Source organism: Mustela putorius, unplaced genomic scaffold (assembly GCF_011764305.1).
Source record: "Mustela putorius furo isolate JIRA1106 unplaced genomic scaffold, ASM1176430v1.1 tig00537227_pilon_pilon_pilon, whole genome shotgun sequence".
Lineage (NCBI taxonomy): Eukaryota > Metazoa > Chordata > Mammalia > Carnivora > Mustelidae > Mustela > Mustela putorius.
Genome location: NW_025422368.1, coordinates 36898050 through 36913760, shown reverse-complemented (window position 1 = coordinate 36913760; position 15711 = coordinate 36898050). Strand labels below are relative to the sequence as shown.

Sequence of the window (15711 nt, the reverse complement as noted above, 5' to 3'; positions counted from 1 at the left end):
GTGGATCTTTTTGTGTTACAAAGGAACGTACAACGAAAACAAAAGCCATCTACAAGTTCAAGGCAATGCCTATCAAAATTCCAACAGCATTAGTCACAGAAATAAAGAAGGCAATTCTAAAATTTACATGAAACCACAAAACCTTAAAATATACAAAACAATCAAGAATGAGAACAAAATTAAAGGTATCCCAATTCCTGATTTTAAACTATACTACAAAGCTATAGTAATCAAAACAGCATAGTACTGGCATAGTAATAGAAAAATGGAACAGAACCCAGAGCCCAGAAATAAACCTATGTACATAAGGACAAATAATATTGACAAAGAAGCCAAGAAAAGTCATCGGAAAAATGAAAGTCTCTTCAATAAATGGTGTGGGAAAAACTGGATACCATGTGCAGCATAGTGAAATTGGACCCTAATTAACCTAATCACAAAAATTTGAGCTAATTTTTATATGTATTAAAGACATACAAATTACATATTTGTATAAGACATATTATGTATTAAAGACATAAACATAAAACCAAAAACCTTAAAACTCTGCATTGGCAACTCTGTTATGGTTTTTTAGAAGTATCATTTAGAAATGACACCAAAACCACAAGAAACAAGGGTATAAAAAATATGCTGAAATTATAATTCCTATTACCTGTGAATATGACCTTATTTGGAAATGAGGTCTTCACAGATGTAATCAAGTTTAAATGAGGTCCTTATGAAGAGGCCTAAGACTCTCCTTATAAAAAGATGGGTATTTTAACAGGGACACAGAGGAAGAATGCCATGTGATAACAGAAGCAAAGATTGAAGTGATACAGAGAGGAACGAGGAACAAAAGAATTGCCCACAACAGACAGAAACTAGGAAGAGACAAGGAAGGCACATATTGCAATGAGCACTGGGCGTTATACGCAAATAATGAATCATGGAACACTACATCAAAGACAAAGGGAGCACTGTATGGTGACTAACATAATAAGTAAATAAATAAATATCAAACAAGTAAAATAGTCTCAAATGAAACTTTGTCCTAACAACTTCACTTAAAATTGCTAGCCTGCACAACTATGGGAAAAAAAATGTATGTATATTGTTCAAAGACACCCAGGTTATGGTACTTGTCATGGCAGGAGAAGGAATAAATATACCGCCCACACAACCAGCACCCAGATTATTGCACGATTATTATCAGCACCTGAGAATTGTCCCTTGGACCATGTTTCTTTCCAAGAAGAACTCTGTACCATAGCAAATAGTATTCATTCTCTATTATTGTTCCTTTTAGGAATAAATCCACATGGCAGGAATTTCTGTCCTAATTTCTAATCACAGAGATTAGATTTATTTGGGTTGAATCTCATAAATAGGGGAATTATATTGGATAAACTATTTTGTGTCTGGTTTCTTGGCTCAAATTGTGTTTGGGGTATCAATCTACAAAGACACGGACAGATAGTTTAAATTAAAGAAATACCAGAAAGAGATGCTGGCCTCACACATAATAGGAAATTGTACATTTAAAATGATACAAGATAACCCCTATTATACTGGTGAATATTTTATTGGCAAAATCAAACAGATTGATGACACATGGTGATAAAGAAGTGAGGAATCAGGAACCCTTGAATACTGCTGTGTGGAGATGATAGGTGTATAAGCTCTACTGAAATATTACATGCTTATTAAAATTTAATGTACACATCTTTTGATATAGAGATTTCACTGCCAGATACTTACCACATATATAAATATATGCTAAATATTTTTATATATTGCCATATATATATATGGCAAATGATACTGTGTTAAGTACTATTCATTCTAGCATTTTTCTACCACTGTAAAACTCTCGGACACACCTAAATATCCATTGGAAATAAAACTTGTAGATAAATTTTTGGTATCTATTTAGTGAAACATTTGCATTTACTTACAAACACTGATGTAGCTCCTATGTACTGACATGGAACAAACTGCACGATATATTTTTAAACAAAAATGTAAAAAGCAATACTATTGTAGTTATGTAACATTTTTTTTTAGCAGATAGCATGCATATGGCAGTACTTCCCTAGGAATATTTTCAGAATACTATATTTTACATGTTTGCCTAAAAGAAGAGAACTAGGTGAATAAGGAACAAGATAGGTTAAGATAATTTGTTCATCATTATGTATCTCTTATATTTTGAACAATGTGAATATATTAATTAACTACTTATATCAGGATCATTTAATTATTTTTAAATGTAAAATCTTACACTCAATCAAAATGAATTTGTTTCACATTCTCTGATGGATTCGTTCTTGAAATTTCTAAACAATAAACTTATTTTTTGGATGTATAATTTTCCTATTTATAAATTTTAGTGCTTTAACCTTGCTGAGGAATGTTTGAAAGATCATTACCCTTAATAAATCATGCATAGTAAACCAATTTGAGTGAATACCCTAAGTTTATTCCCTAATAGCTGTTAAAGAAAGAAAATATGAAAATTTTGATGACAGTAATTCTTTTAATAACAAGGGCCAGTGAACAGCTTTTCACAAATGTAATGAAAGTGTTTTTGACAATCAGCAGTAGAAATAGTGGATGGCTTGAGGTGTCCACATTTTATATCCAATAAATTTTGCTGGAAATTCCTGCATCAGAGAATATATTTATTTTAGAAAGTCATTTGTCAGGCAAAATTTATCACAAATTTACAACATAGGTGCAATGATTTCAGTAGACATACAAATCGTATAACAGACATATAGCTGTAAGATTATGAAGTGTAATTGTATCTAAAACTAATGGAAATGTCAGTGGACAGCTGGAGATAGGGAAGTAGAAAGACTAGTATAGATTGGGATGTATACATAACTTAGATAGGTACACTTGAAAAATTCTTCTAAAACTCCTGAAACTCCTGGAAAGTGACCAAATGTAATAAATTCATTATGTGACATACTGTAACTACATATAAAAATATTCCAGTTTCCTATGATTCAGATTAATGTGCACAGAGTATGCATTTAAAATGCTAGCCTCACTTGAATCACAGAGGGTGCTTATATGCAGTTAAAACAGAGTGCACTTTTCCCGACTCAGCTTACTGTTTTCCACACCAAACAAAATTTCAAATATTGTGAAATGGACTATGAGAATAAGGTACCTGGATTTTAAATTTGGGGACTAGGCTACAGCATAGAGTAAAAAAAATGTTACTTAGTATTAATTTCCCTTCAAATGACCATGAATGTAACTGATAAGAACAATTGCAAGTAGTAAAATTTATCAGCGAGAACTCACCAACATTTTTAATTCTATTACTTCAGTAGTACTTCCTTTATAAGGATTCCATCACCCTACCTGTCCCTTCATGGTTTTACTTTTGTATCTCGAAGAACTTTTCTCAATGATATTTTCTGGTTATCCTTATCTCCCCGTTATCTTATCATTATCTTAAACACTCGGGTGTCCAAGGACCTTAGATTTCCTGAGAATCACTTCCACCCTCTTACTTATTTCACTGTGCACTGCTGTGTACAACATCTGCATTCCCTGCACTGACCTCTCATGTGAGCTTCATGATCATGTATCACAATGCCCCGTGTGACACCTGTAGACATAGCTAAATGTTGAAGAGGGTCATTCAAATTGTATCTAACACTGAATTCCAATTATGCTCTAGTAACATTAATAGCAGAATCACTCTTACAACTTCTGGACCAAAAACCCTGGAGCCATCCCTGATTTGTCTCTCTTTCACACATCTTTGAAAGAAGTGTGGAATCTGGCCACGTTACACCAGCGTCAACCCTGCCAACCATCATTAAGTCACAACATCTCAGCGGGATGACTGCAACAGACTCTTCAGCAGCCTTCCGCATCCTCATTTAGCCTCTCTGCTTCCTCCCCCAAAAGAACACACACCAAGTAATCTCAACAGAGTGTCCAGAGGCACCCTAGAACAAGAAGCCTGTTTTTGTCCCTCCTCTGCTCAAAACCCTCTAATAGCTTCTCATGCCTTCATGAAAAAATCCAAGTTCTTACACTTTTCTGATATCTTACACACTCCCACTGTCATTAAGTCTCTAACCTACATCTCCCCCTACCCCTTGGTCACCTTGTTCAACGATGCAGGCCCTCTTGCTATTTCCTCAAGCATGTTAAATACACTCCTACTTCAAGGTCTTTACACCAGCTGTGTCTACTATTAGGGAGCCATCCCATCAGGTAATCTAAATGGCTGGTTCATTCAAGGTACTGTACAAACATTTCTCCAGGAGATTGTCTCTGACATCCCATTTAAAACAGTGAAATCTCTTTCTTTTACCGTCATACACAAAAGACACTGCCATATAGCAAAAAAATAAGAGACTTCACAACACTCCAGAGCACTTATCTTCTTCTAATGTGCCACATCATTTACTCAGCCTATTTGTTTGGTCCTCATTCATCCCCACCAGCACTATCATGCCTGCATTAGACTGTAATATCCGTAAGGGGAGGATACTGTGGCCTGTTTTCTTTATCAATGTAGTTTTAATACCTAGAGCAGTGCCTGACATATTACAGGCAATCAATAAACATGTTAAATAACCCAATGTCTAAAGGACCACATTAGGGATGCAAGATTACCAAGTCACTTAGTGGAAAAAGCTTTTTTCTTTTTAGTTCTTGAATGACACCAACTAAATAGGTACAAGTTGCACTCACAGAGAGAGCTGGGTTTAGATACGACTTTTCTTTCCTCATTATACTTTTACCATTTCCTGCACCCAAACTAGTGAACATGCTAGTATCACAGAACATACAAGAGAAAGATACAAAAGCAAAATGTCTCTTTACCATGTTTGGAAGGACCCTCCATTGAGGAACATGGGAATAAATAATGCTCTTTTGGTCTATTGGAGGCCTGAGATTTGCATTTGGTTGCCTAGCTGAGAAGTGAGATCACATGGAATTCAAGATATTCCCTAAGTCCCCAAGGATCCTTTCCTCTTCTTGACCTATAATCTACCAGGCAGTTCCTGAGCAGGAGAGGGAATGGGAAACAGTGACATGAAAACTTACACCGTCTGAGATAGGGGTGTGCCATCCAGCCACTTCCAGGGATGCTTAGCTCCTACTTTATATAATCCTATCCAGTAATTGTATCTTATTTTTGTTTGAATGAAGTTCTGTGGGAAAGGAGAATTAGGTATTATTCATAACATCACTGAAAATACATCACCCACAGAGGACTCGTAAAATACCGGGCACATTTATCTTCCAATGCTACTCTGATAAATGGAGAAGGCAGACTAATTTCTCCATGTGCACAGAAGAAATGGATACGGAATGATTTAATGAACAAATCACTCAACTCTTTAAGACTGAATGAAAGATATCCAGAAAGGGACATGATGGATTTAAAAACAAACTTCACATAAGATAAAGTAGATAGGTAAATAGGATTGCACTAAACCTAGAACTTCTCTCTACCTTAAAGAATATGAAAATACAAGCTTCAAATCTGGAGACATCTGCAGTATCTTAAAGAACAAACACATATTTCTATCAAGCAATATCAAAATAAAATTATCCAGTAAGAAAAAAATGGACAAAACATAGAAACACATTTCAAATAAATATAGCATATAGCCAATAAATAGAAAAGAGCCAAGCTCACTATAGATCAGGAGATATTTTACAACTATTCAATTGGAAGAAAGTAAAAATAACAACACCAAGATTGTGGTATAGTAAAGATCAAAGATCTTTAAAACTGTTGTTAAAATCATATTGAAACAAAACCATATTGAAAAATGATCTGGAATTCGCATATGAAATTGAACCTGTACAAATCCTACTGACCAATGATTCCACTCATAGAATGATTTATCATAAAAAAAAAAAAAGAGAGAGAGAGAGAGCGAAGGCACATGGGAGACATGTCTTAGAATGTTTCATGAAGGACTATTCATAACAACAAGAGCTAAAAACAACCCAAATTCCCATCATCTAGAGAATGGATGAAGCTTATCCACACTGTAGCATATTTTATTCACTTCAAATGTTCCCTTATGGAATAAATGAAACAAGATGGGATCAGGAGGGAGACAAACCATAAGAGACTTAATCTCACAAAACAAACTGAGGATTGCTGGGGGGGGGGGGTAGGGAGGTGGTTGGGTTATGGACTTTGGGGAAGGTATGTACTATGGTGAGTGCTGTGAAGTGTGTAAACCTGGCGATTCACAGACCTGTATACTCGTGGGGCTAATAATACATTACATGTTAATAAAAAGTAAAAATTATTTTAAAACGGTAAATGTAAAGCAACAAATAAATGTTCTTTCCTAAAAGCAATGTATTTATTACCTCCCTCCATCTCTCTCTCTCTCAAATCCTCTCCCTCTGTCTGGTCTCCCACTCTTCTTTCTCTCTCCTCTCTCTCCTCTCTCTCTCTTTCTCTCACACACACACAGACTTCAATATTTTTTCACTATAATTAAATTGTATAAGAAAAAATCTCAGTAGTATATCTTTTAGAGTAGGGAAGATTGATGAATATTACATAAAATATACTTTATCATTTCTAGGTCTCCGAAGAAACACCAAAATTAAATGTTCATTGATCCTTTCACTCACATATTTTTGTTAGATTTACAGGTATAACTACTTGTATAAAAGCCAATCTCATTTTTCTGCATCATTGAATTTAAGGCACAGCTTTCATTATACTTCTAGACTTTGGAAAATAGCAAAAGACTAAAATCCGAAACCATTACTGTCAGAGCAATGCTGCTCTGCAGCAAAGTCTGTCTCTGGTTTCTACAGTGCATCAGCATTCCAGGGTAGGTCCTGACAACAAGGTTATCAGATTATAGACTATGCAACAGAGCTTTGCTTTACCCACGGCGAAAGTCACAAGGAATTTCAAGGGCTCTGGAATAGTTCACGGAGATACAGGGGCAACAAAAATAAGAAGTTTCGCTGAAACTTTGAAGCCTAGAAACTTCAATGGTAGGACTAAAACTGAAGAACACTGAATTGGAAATTACAGATTACAGGGAGAGTACAGATTACAAATAAAGTAAATTTCTGAGAAAAGAAAACAAATCATTTCAAAACAGACTGACAACCACTGATGTTTAAATGAATCAAGGTATTAATAAGATGTAGCTGGATTTTTAAAATATGACTCCTTAATATGATTTCTTAGTTCATCTGTTTCTTATAGGTAAAAGTGATTTATTCATATTTTTATTTTAATAAGAATTTTATAAACAAGAAAACATAGGGCTTTTTATTTTATTTATTTAATCATTATACTATTACTATCATTATTATTATTATTATTATTGCCATTGTTATTATTATTATTTTAGGTAACCTCTACACCCAACATGGAGCTTGAACTCACAACTCTTGAGATCAAGAGTCACATGCCCCACTGACTGAGCCAGGCAGGCACCCCTGAGTAATGTTGCCGTTTTGCAAACATAGGGCTTTTCACTCATCCTTCACAAGATACTATTAGAAGTCACATTGCTAAGACTAAACAGTGTAACTGGAATTTGGTGCCTAAATGGAATTATTAGAAGGAAATCTACAGATCCATTCAATTGACTTTGTAGTCCTAAATTTTATAAGAAATGGCAAATTTGATCTAGGTTGTCTCTACTAGAGAAGAGATGTTTCCTCTGCCATTCTGGATTAAAAGTAAAATAAGACAAGCAGAGAGAGCGAATTATCATATGTTTCAATTACTTGTGGAGCATAAGGAATAAAATGGAGGACATAGGGAGATGGAGAGGAGAAGTGAGTTGGGGGAAATCGGAGGAGGAGACAAACCATGAGAGACTGTGGACTCTGAGAAACAAACTGAGGGCTTTTTGGGGGGGGGGGTGCGTAGGTGAGCCTGGTGGTGGGTATTATGGAAGACACGTATTGCATGGAGTACTGGGGGTGGTGCATAGACAATGAATTCTGGAACACTGAAAAGAAATAAAATGGAAAAAAAAATAAAAGTTTATTTTTAAAGAATCTTTCCAGTATATTCAGTCTCTATTTTTCATCTTTTTTCCCATGGCCACACATGAAACTGAGAGACTAATCTTCCCTTACAAGTGTGACTCCTTCCAAATACTGAACAAGAAGGAACAACAGAACTCAGATAATGAGAATTATCACTTTACATTGCTCACACCATTGAAGGTAGTTTTTCTTTTGCCCTGTAGTAGCCCTGAGAAGCTAAAACCTAACTCTCTAATGTATACTAAAATGTGAAGATGTAACACATACAATAAAAAGACAAACAGTAAAATGGCTCTCCTGTTCATTTTTCAAACAATGGATCTTGGGGTGCATAGGCGGCTTGGTTGCTTAAGTACCTGACCCTTGATATCATCTCAGGTCTTGATCTCAGGGTCATGAGTTAAAGCCTCATGTGGGCTCCAGGCTGGGCTGGAGACTACTTAAAAAAATAAGTAAATAAAACAGGGGTTCTTCTAGGTCCATGTTACACCTTCATCTCCTCTTTAGAGAAATAACAAGTGCTTCAAAACAAAGAGGCCAAATAATACGGGAGGAAAGTCGAAACAATGATCCTAACTCAAGACATAGGACTTCTCATAAAGCACTTATCAAGTTTAATAAAGCAGCATACCTGCTCTGCTTTATTATCAATCTTCATGAGTCTAGAACTCAGGACTTCACATGACTTCTTACTCTCCTCCCAACTTTTCTCTTCTTCTGAAAAATAGTAACAGCTTTTTCCACAGCAGTGCCAATTTCCTTGAAATGACTCATAGTCTTCATCTTGAAAACAAAAGCCACCATGATCTTCAACCACAAGGCCTCTTACAGAAATGCACTTTACACATATTTCTGGCTTACTTCAGGCTGAACGACCAAAAATTAGGTGGTTTTCCCATTTCCCAAAAGTCTAATGCTGGTAATAGCTCTTTGCCCAAACTGTGGGTCCTAGGACTGTCTCTGACAGACCTCAAATCATCGTTAGAATTGCACTGAGAAATTTTGACTTCACAAGGACAAATAAACTGCAGCCATGTGGAGCAGATATCCTTAATTCCAAGAGATCTGTACTGGCAAAAAGTCATCCAAAAGCGTGAATTACTCAAATAATCAAATCACATGACTTTGTGAAAGTCAAGAGTTATATTAGCTATAATAAAGAAAATGGGTTTGATTTCAAAAAAAAAAAAAGAAGAAGAAGAAGAAGAAGAAAAAGAAAAAAATAAATAAAAGGTGAGCAAAATTAAAGGACCTAACAAAACACAACATAAAGTTTTAAAATTCTGTATTGAAATGGGACAGAATGGATAATTCCATTTAAAAAATTGTATAAGTATTCAGTACATACCTATAATAGGTGGTAAAATTGAGTCATCTTCAACCTCTCCTAAGGAAGCATTTTTTTCTTTTGTGTCATTCTTATTCTGCATTGTGTGTGCAGGACATTTCTGAAAAACTTCAGTCCATATTATAAAATTATGGTTGTGAATGCCTTTCATATATCACATTATTATACTTGCTGCTTGCTCTAATTCTAAATGGCATAGTGAATGTTGTTGACTAAATGAAAGTACAATCAGAGAAAATGGTAGTTTAAAATAGTTTGAAGTATCAAAAATGAAACAGATTTTTTAAATAAAAGGTTAACTGCTATCTATTTTAAGTATATAAAACTTATAAAACACAAAATATAAAACTTATAAACATATACATATATGTTTATACATATATGTATAAACATATACATTGGAAAATATAAACTTGAAATAAAACATTAACCATTTTCTATGTCATCCACTCTTCAAATAAAGATTTCAACATTGGTGAGATTTTGTATTCAGTACTTACTTAGCAACTGACTCTGTACTAGGATAAGCTTGTAATTGATACAGTGAATTTACCTGACTTAGATATTTAATTCCAGTATGCAAAAGGAAAGTTAAACAACTCTGAGAGAAATAACAATATCTTCCCAAAACTCACAAATAAAAAAATATATAAAAGCATAAAATACACTTCTATGTAAGAGTGTGGGTATTAAAGGAAAAATTCTTTAAAGTTTGTTACACAACTGATAATCTTAATTTCCAATTCTGCTACTACCAGTCATCAGTGAGAATGAGTGACTCATCATGTAAATCTTTATTTTTTTAAAGATTTTATATATTTATTTGAAAAAGAGAGAGAGAGAGAGAACGAGAAAGGGAACACAAGCAGGGGGAGAAGCAGGCCTCCCGCAGAGCAGGGAGCCCAACATGGGGCTCAGTCCCAAGATGCTAGGATCATAACATGAGTCTAAGACAGACACATTAACAACTGAGCCACCCAAGTGCCCCTCATGTTCAGTTTTAGGAGCTAATACCAGAGTGTATCAGTTTACAGTCCCTTTATGAGATCATGTAGATCCACATACTTTCAAAATTTGGTAAAGTTTTTGCTTTGCCATAATTAAAAAAATAATTTTCTGTATTTATTATCTCTGCTTCCTAATGTTTGAAGTATAAGCCATTGCAATCAGGCTTTGATGATACCCACCATTCAACTGAATCTACTCTAGCAAATATCTTTAGTGACCTCTCTCTGGCCAAATTTAGTAAGCATACTGTTGGCCATTATTTTACTTGATCATCTGATACCATTTGGAACCCATGACTATCTTTACCCTCCTTCCATATGATGTCATAATGTTTTGGATTCCCTCGCACTTCTTTAACCAAAGCATCACTGTTTTTTTCACTTCCACCTATTCTAAATGTTAATTTTCCTAAGAATCATCCTCCTCCATCAGAAAGGATGAATACCCAACTTTTGTAGCAACATGGATGGGACTCAAAAAAATTATGCTGAGAGAAATAAGTCAAGCAGAGAGAGTCAATTATCATATGGTTTCACTTATTTGTGGAGCATAACAAATAGCATGGAGGACATGGGGAGTTAGAGAGGAGAAGGGAGTTGGGGGAAATTGGAAGGGGAGGTGAATCATGAGAGACTATGGACTCTGAAAAACAATCTGAGGGGTTTGAAGTGGCAGGGGGGTGGGGGGTTGGGGTACCAGGTGGTGGGTATTACAGAGGGCACAGATTGCAGGGAGCACTGGGTGTGGTGAAAAAATAATGAATACTGTTATGCTGAAAATAAATAAATTTAATTTAAAAAAAAAGAATCATCCTCCTCGCCATTTTTCTTCTAGAAAATCTATTCTCTCTAGTTTTATAAGGTAAAGCATGGTCTAGCTTCTGCCTTCCTCTATTATGCTTACCAATACTTGTTACATTAATTGATGAAAGTTCAAATTATATCTCTAATCTAGGTATCTCTCTTGATCTCCAGACTTTTAGTCCTACCATATGCATGCTGATGGTCTGCAACTTATAAACATAAGCAAAAATGCTCACTCTAAGAGACTCAAACCAATCTAATTCTTTCTGTTCATCTCCACTGATATGCCACAACTCCTCACTCCTCACCATTATTCACACACACACACACATACACACACACTTGATAGACCAATGTTTTTTGTAACATTTGGTAGAATATATTTGCCAAAGTATATAGCCTGACATCAAATGGTATCACTAATTCATTTCTCTCCCTCACACATACCCTAACAATTCTATATAGTAAATATTTCTCATAAACAGTCCCAATGCCTCATCACTTAAGACACTAATTCAGTCATTCTAACTAACCCTAATTCCTGAAATATCCTCCTGTCTGGTCCCTCCACCCACTTTCCAGGCTATTCAAATTGACTCTTCCCAAATCTCTCTATGTTTGTGGGACATGAATCCTGTTTTCCCTCTGTAATATCTTCCCAAAGTTCCTTTTGGTTTTTAGAACAAATCTAAAATTGCTTAACATGATATTAAAGTTATCATCAATTATATACCTAGCCACCCTGTTTTATAGCTACTTCTTTTATTTGCACAGAAACTTAAATCTCCTCACACGTTAATGCTTCTTTTGTTCATCTTGTTCTCTGCCTAGATGAGTCTTCTCTTCCCTGACCCTTCTGATTAAGTCCTACCTAACCTTCTTATCATATCAATTATTATCTCCTGGAGAAAAACTTTCTTGACCTCCGGGACTATCCCATCCATCTGATATCTTCATGCCATTACCCCAGCACTGACAATATTTATTTTTAAAACTGCTTCACTTAAAAAGTCTTCCCCTTTAAACTAAGCTCATTGTGAAGTGACTTAAAATTCCTATGTCCTTAGTATACATAGTTCCTGAGCCAAAATTGTGTTGAAAGAATAAACCAAATATTTAATAACATCAGGGAAAAGATATTAAGAGGAGGTGTTGTATAGATAGTGTACAAATTGACATGCAATAGGGGCTCCTGGGTGGCTCAGTAGGTTAAACGTCTCCCTTCATTCAGTTCAGGTCATGATTCCAGGATCCTGGGATCAAGCCCTGTAACGGGGGCTCCAAGCTCAGCCAGAAGCCTGCTTCTCCCTCTCCCTCTGCTTGCTGCTCAATCTTTGAAAAAAAAAAGGAACTGATATGAAATATATAAGTGATATAGAAAATATATCAACCTTTATTCCTCTGTGATTTTATTAGAATTAGAATATGATAAGGAATGTAATATACAAGTAAAGATTTTTTCCAATTCTTGATTATATAGAAAACCTTCTTCCACACAAAATATAAGGATGAATATATATGTAAGCTACACTACACATTTCAGCCAAATTCTGTGCTATTACAACTATTACGTACCCTCTTTTGTGTAGCATAAAAACTGACAGCCAAATAATAAAATCATCATCATCAATATTATCATCAACACCATTATTAACGTCTGTATAGGACTTCATGATATACACGGGCTCTGCAGAAACCCAGTAGTTATATCATTTATCACTCTGGCTCGTCGTTCTCATAAGAACTGTATATGTCTGATACTCACATATAGAGCTTAAGCCTGTGATTGCCAACAGGAGGATAACACACATAACTCCCAGGGATAATGCAACAAAATGCCATGGAAATTCTGTACAAATGAGAAGGCAAAATATATAGTAAGCATTGAGCATAAAAACACCCGCAGAATTAGAAGGAAATGGAAATTCATTCTGGAACTAAAATGAATGTCCCTATTCACTGTGATAATAAAACTCATTGAATATGACATTTAAGTATGTCCATTGATATATAAAGAGCCAGACATAAAATATCAAATAAGTATAGACATGATTATTATGACTGCACTTTTTCTTATTTGACATCATAATGTTTTCACAAAACAAAATAAACTGAAAAACCTTTACCTCTCTTTTTATCACCTGGTCCTCTTTTGCCCTTCTGTTTCCTTGAATTGGGTGCTTTAAGGTCTGTATATGTCACTCTCTCCTCGTTCATTTTTGAGGGCCGCAGTCAAGGAACACAGCTCAAATCCTATGCAATGTTTCATGAGGCATGAAAATAACGTGATCTATCATGAAGGAACAGGGACAGCTAAAAGAATGATGAGCATGATCATCTGAAATAAGCAAGTCAAAGTATTTATCTGGGAACATTAGAAAGAAAATTATTTTCATCTTTGCTTTTTGTAATGATTTACAACAGTGATCCTACACAATTAAGTAAAGGTCCATTACGTTTATGGACATGCTATGCTAAGCTTTCACTGTTTTTATAAATATTGAATTAATTGCCAATATTTAAAAATGTACATTATATCCCACATTACCTAAAAGTCTAGATTTATAACATCTTTGGAAAAATCATGTTTATCACTTAGTGCCTGTTTTATGCCCCAATGGGTAATACACTGACACCAAAAAGAGTAACTCCCTCTTTAGTAAGGACACCCATGCCCCAATTTGACAGACTCTGTACCTGCCACCTTACTTATGTCAGACCCCACTCATTCATTCACAGGAACTTCATACTCACTGGGTCATGACTCCATTTCCAAGTGTGAGGAAAATGTGGAAATCCTGGGATTCAAGGAAAGGGAGTTTAGGAAGTGATATTAAATGAGGGAGGCATAACATGTCATTCTAACCACTAGGCTGCACAGGCGTGCTTTCATTTCTCCTGGGAAATGAAGAAAACTGAGTCTCCGAGACATGTAGTATATACAAATATATATTGAGTTCAAGCATGCATATTACATAGAGCTTGTGTATCTTTATATAAATAAATGATCCTTCACCCAACTTAACTTGTATAAACAATACCTTCCAAAAAGTACTTAATAAACTCTCTCCCTTAAAATATAAATAAATACATAGTGATTAAAGAGGAGAAAACATTTTCCCAAAAGAATATTTTTGGTAAATGTAGAAAGCAGCAGTTAACTGTTTTTCCTACATAGATTTGATTCTTGGGTTTTCAAAATACCTTAATGTTTTACCATTTAATTACTTTATAATATCAGGAAACTTTATTTGAACAATCATCTACACTGATATAATGTATAAACACATTGCCATTTGTTTTTCAATGAATATTCTCTCTACCAAAGTGCCAAATCAAATAGTAAATCTTGTGTCAATGTCATGTTTTCTTAGCTAAGTGGTTTCTGTTTAATAGTATTTTAATTGAATATCTGTATTAAAAAATAACAAGGGGGTGGGGTTATGGACATTGGGGAGGGTATGTGCTTTGGTGAGTGCTGTGAAGTGTGTAAACCTGGCGATTCACAGACCTGTACCCCTGGGGATAAAAATATATGTTTATAAAAAATAAAAAATTAAAAAAAAATAAAATAAAATAAAATAAAAATAAAAAATTCACAGACCTGTACCCCTGGGGATAAAAATATATGTTTATAAAAATAAAAAATTAAAATAAAAAAAAAATAAAATAAAAATAAATAAATAAAATCTTTAAAAAAAAAAATTTTTTAAAAAATAACAAGAAAATAAATGTATGAATATAAAACTGGATATGATATAATAGAAAAATAATATTCTCAAAACAAAAAACTTTTTTTTTTATTACACTGAGCTGAAAGGTGAGAGAATTTAAGCTTTGGATAATGCATTGCTAACTAGTTAGGTAGCACCCATAGAGATAAGAGGGGAAAAAACACAGATTTATATATTAAATATTCCTTGAAATTAAAGAGAATTACTTAATATTCCTTGAAAGAGAATTAAATATTCCTTGAAATATCTAAGGGTTAAAAAATCATATTTTGCATAGGAAATATTCTGACCCACTCTCATTCTGATCCATTCATGTCTTCATTTGCAGAATAAAGTTAATATTAGTTATGAATTAATGCAGATCCCAAAGTCAATTATTTTATGCAACATTCCAAACCGCCCCCCAACTTCACACATAGCTTTCCTGTAGCAGATTCTACTTTATCCCTCTTTGCCCCACAATGGGACAGCACAGACATGGGGCACACAAGCTCTCTGGCTGCAATACCTGCTTCCAGGGCTTGGGATTTCACCAGCTGGACAATAGCTTGGTCAGGAACACAGCTGCGATGTCCTGGCTCTGAGGCCTTTCACCTCTGCTTTGATCTAGGAGGTACCTGCTGATATGTTGCACTGACTCTCAGAGAGACCATGTCAGAAGAAAGATAGCCAATGATCATGGGACATTAGATATTCCCCCCACCACAGAGTTTCCATTGGTGTCAGCATTAACTCCTGCACTCAACTCTGAATCAGACAAGAGTCATAGAAAACTCAAATGTTAAATCTTAAACACATTTTT

The 15711-nt window shown here is 34.8% G+C and overlaps 1 protein-coding gene and 1 long non-coding RNA gene across 2 annotated transcripts; both read right to left on the bottom strand.

Annotated features, from left to right (window-relative positions):
* Positions 1-2501: 2501 nt before the first annotated feature.
* Positions 2502-9466, bottom strand: LOC123390056 (C-type lectin domain family 9 member A-like). Its single transcript, XM_045073433.1, has 4 exons — positions 9365-9466; positions 8648-8799; positions 5068-5174; positions 2502-2648 (listed from the first exon to the last, which is right to left on the bottom strand). Exons 1-4 carry the CDS (start codon positions 9444-9446, stop codon positions 2522-2524), a joined length of 468 nt encoding a protein of 155 aa, XP_044929368.1. The 5' UTR covers positions 9447-9466; the 3' UTR covers positions 2502-2521.
* Positions 9467-12947: 3481 nt separating this feature from the next.
* Positions 12948-15494, bottom strand: LOC123389954. Its single transcript, XR_006604625.1, has 4 exons — positions 15418-15494; positions 13930-13973; positions 13302-13428; positions 12948-13024 (listed from the first exon to the last, which is right to left on the bottom strand). It is a non-coding gene; the product is annotated as an uncharacterized LOC123389954 (long non-coding RNA).
* Positions 15495-15711: the final 217 nt, after the last annotated feature.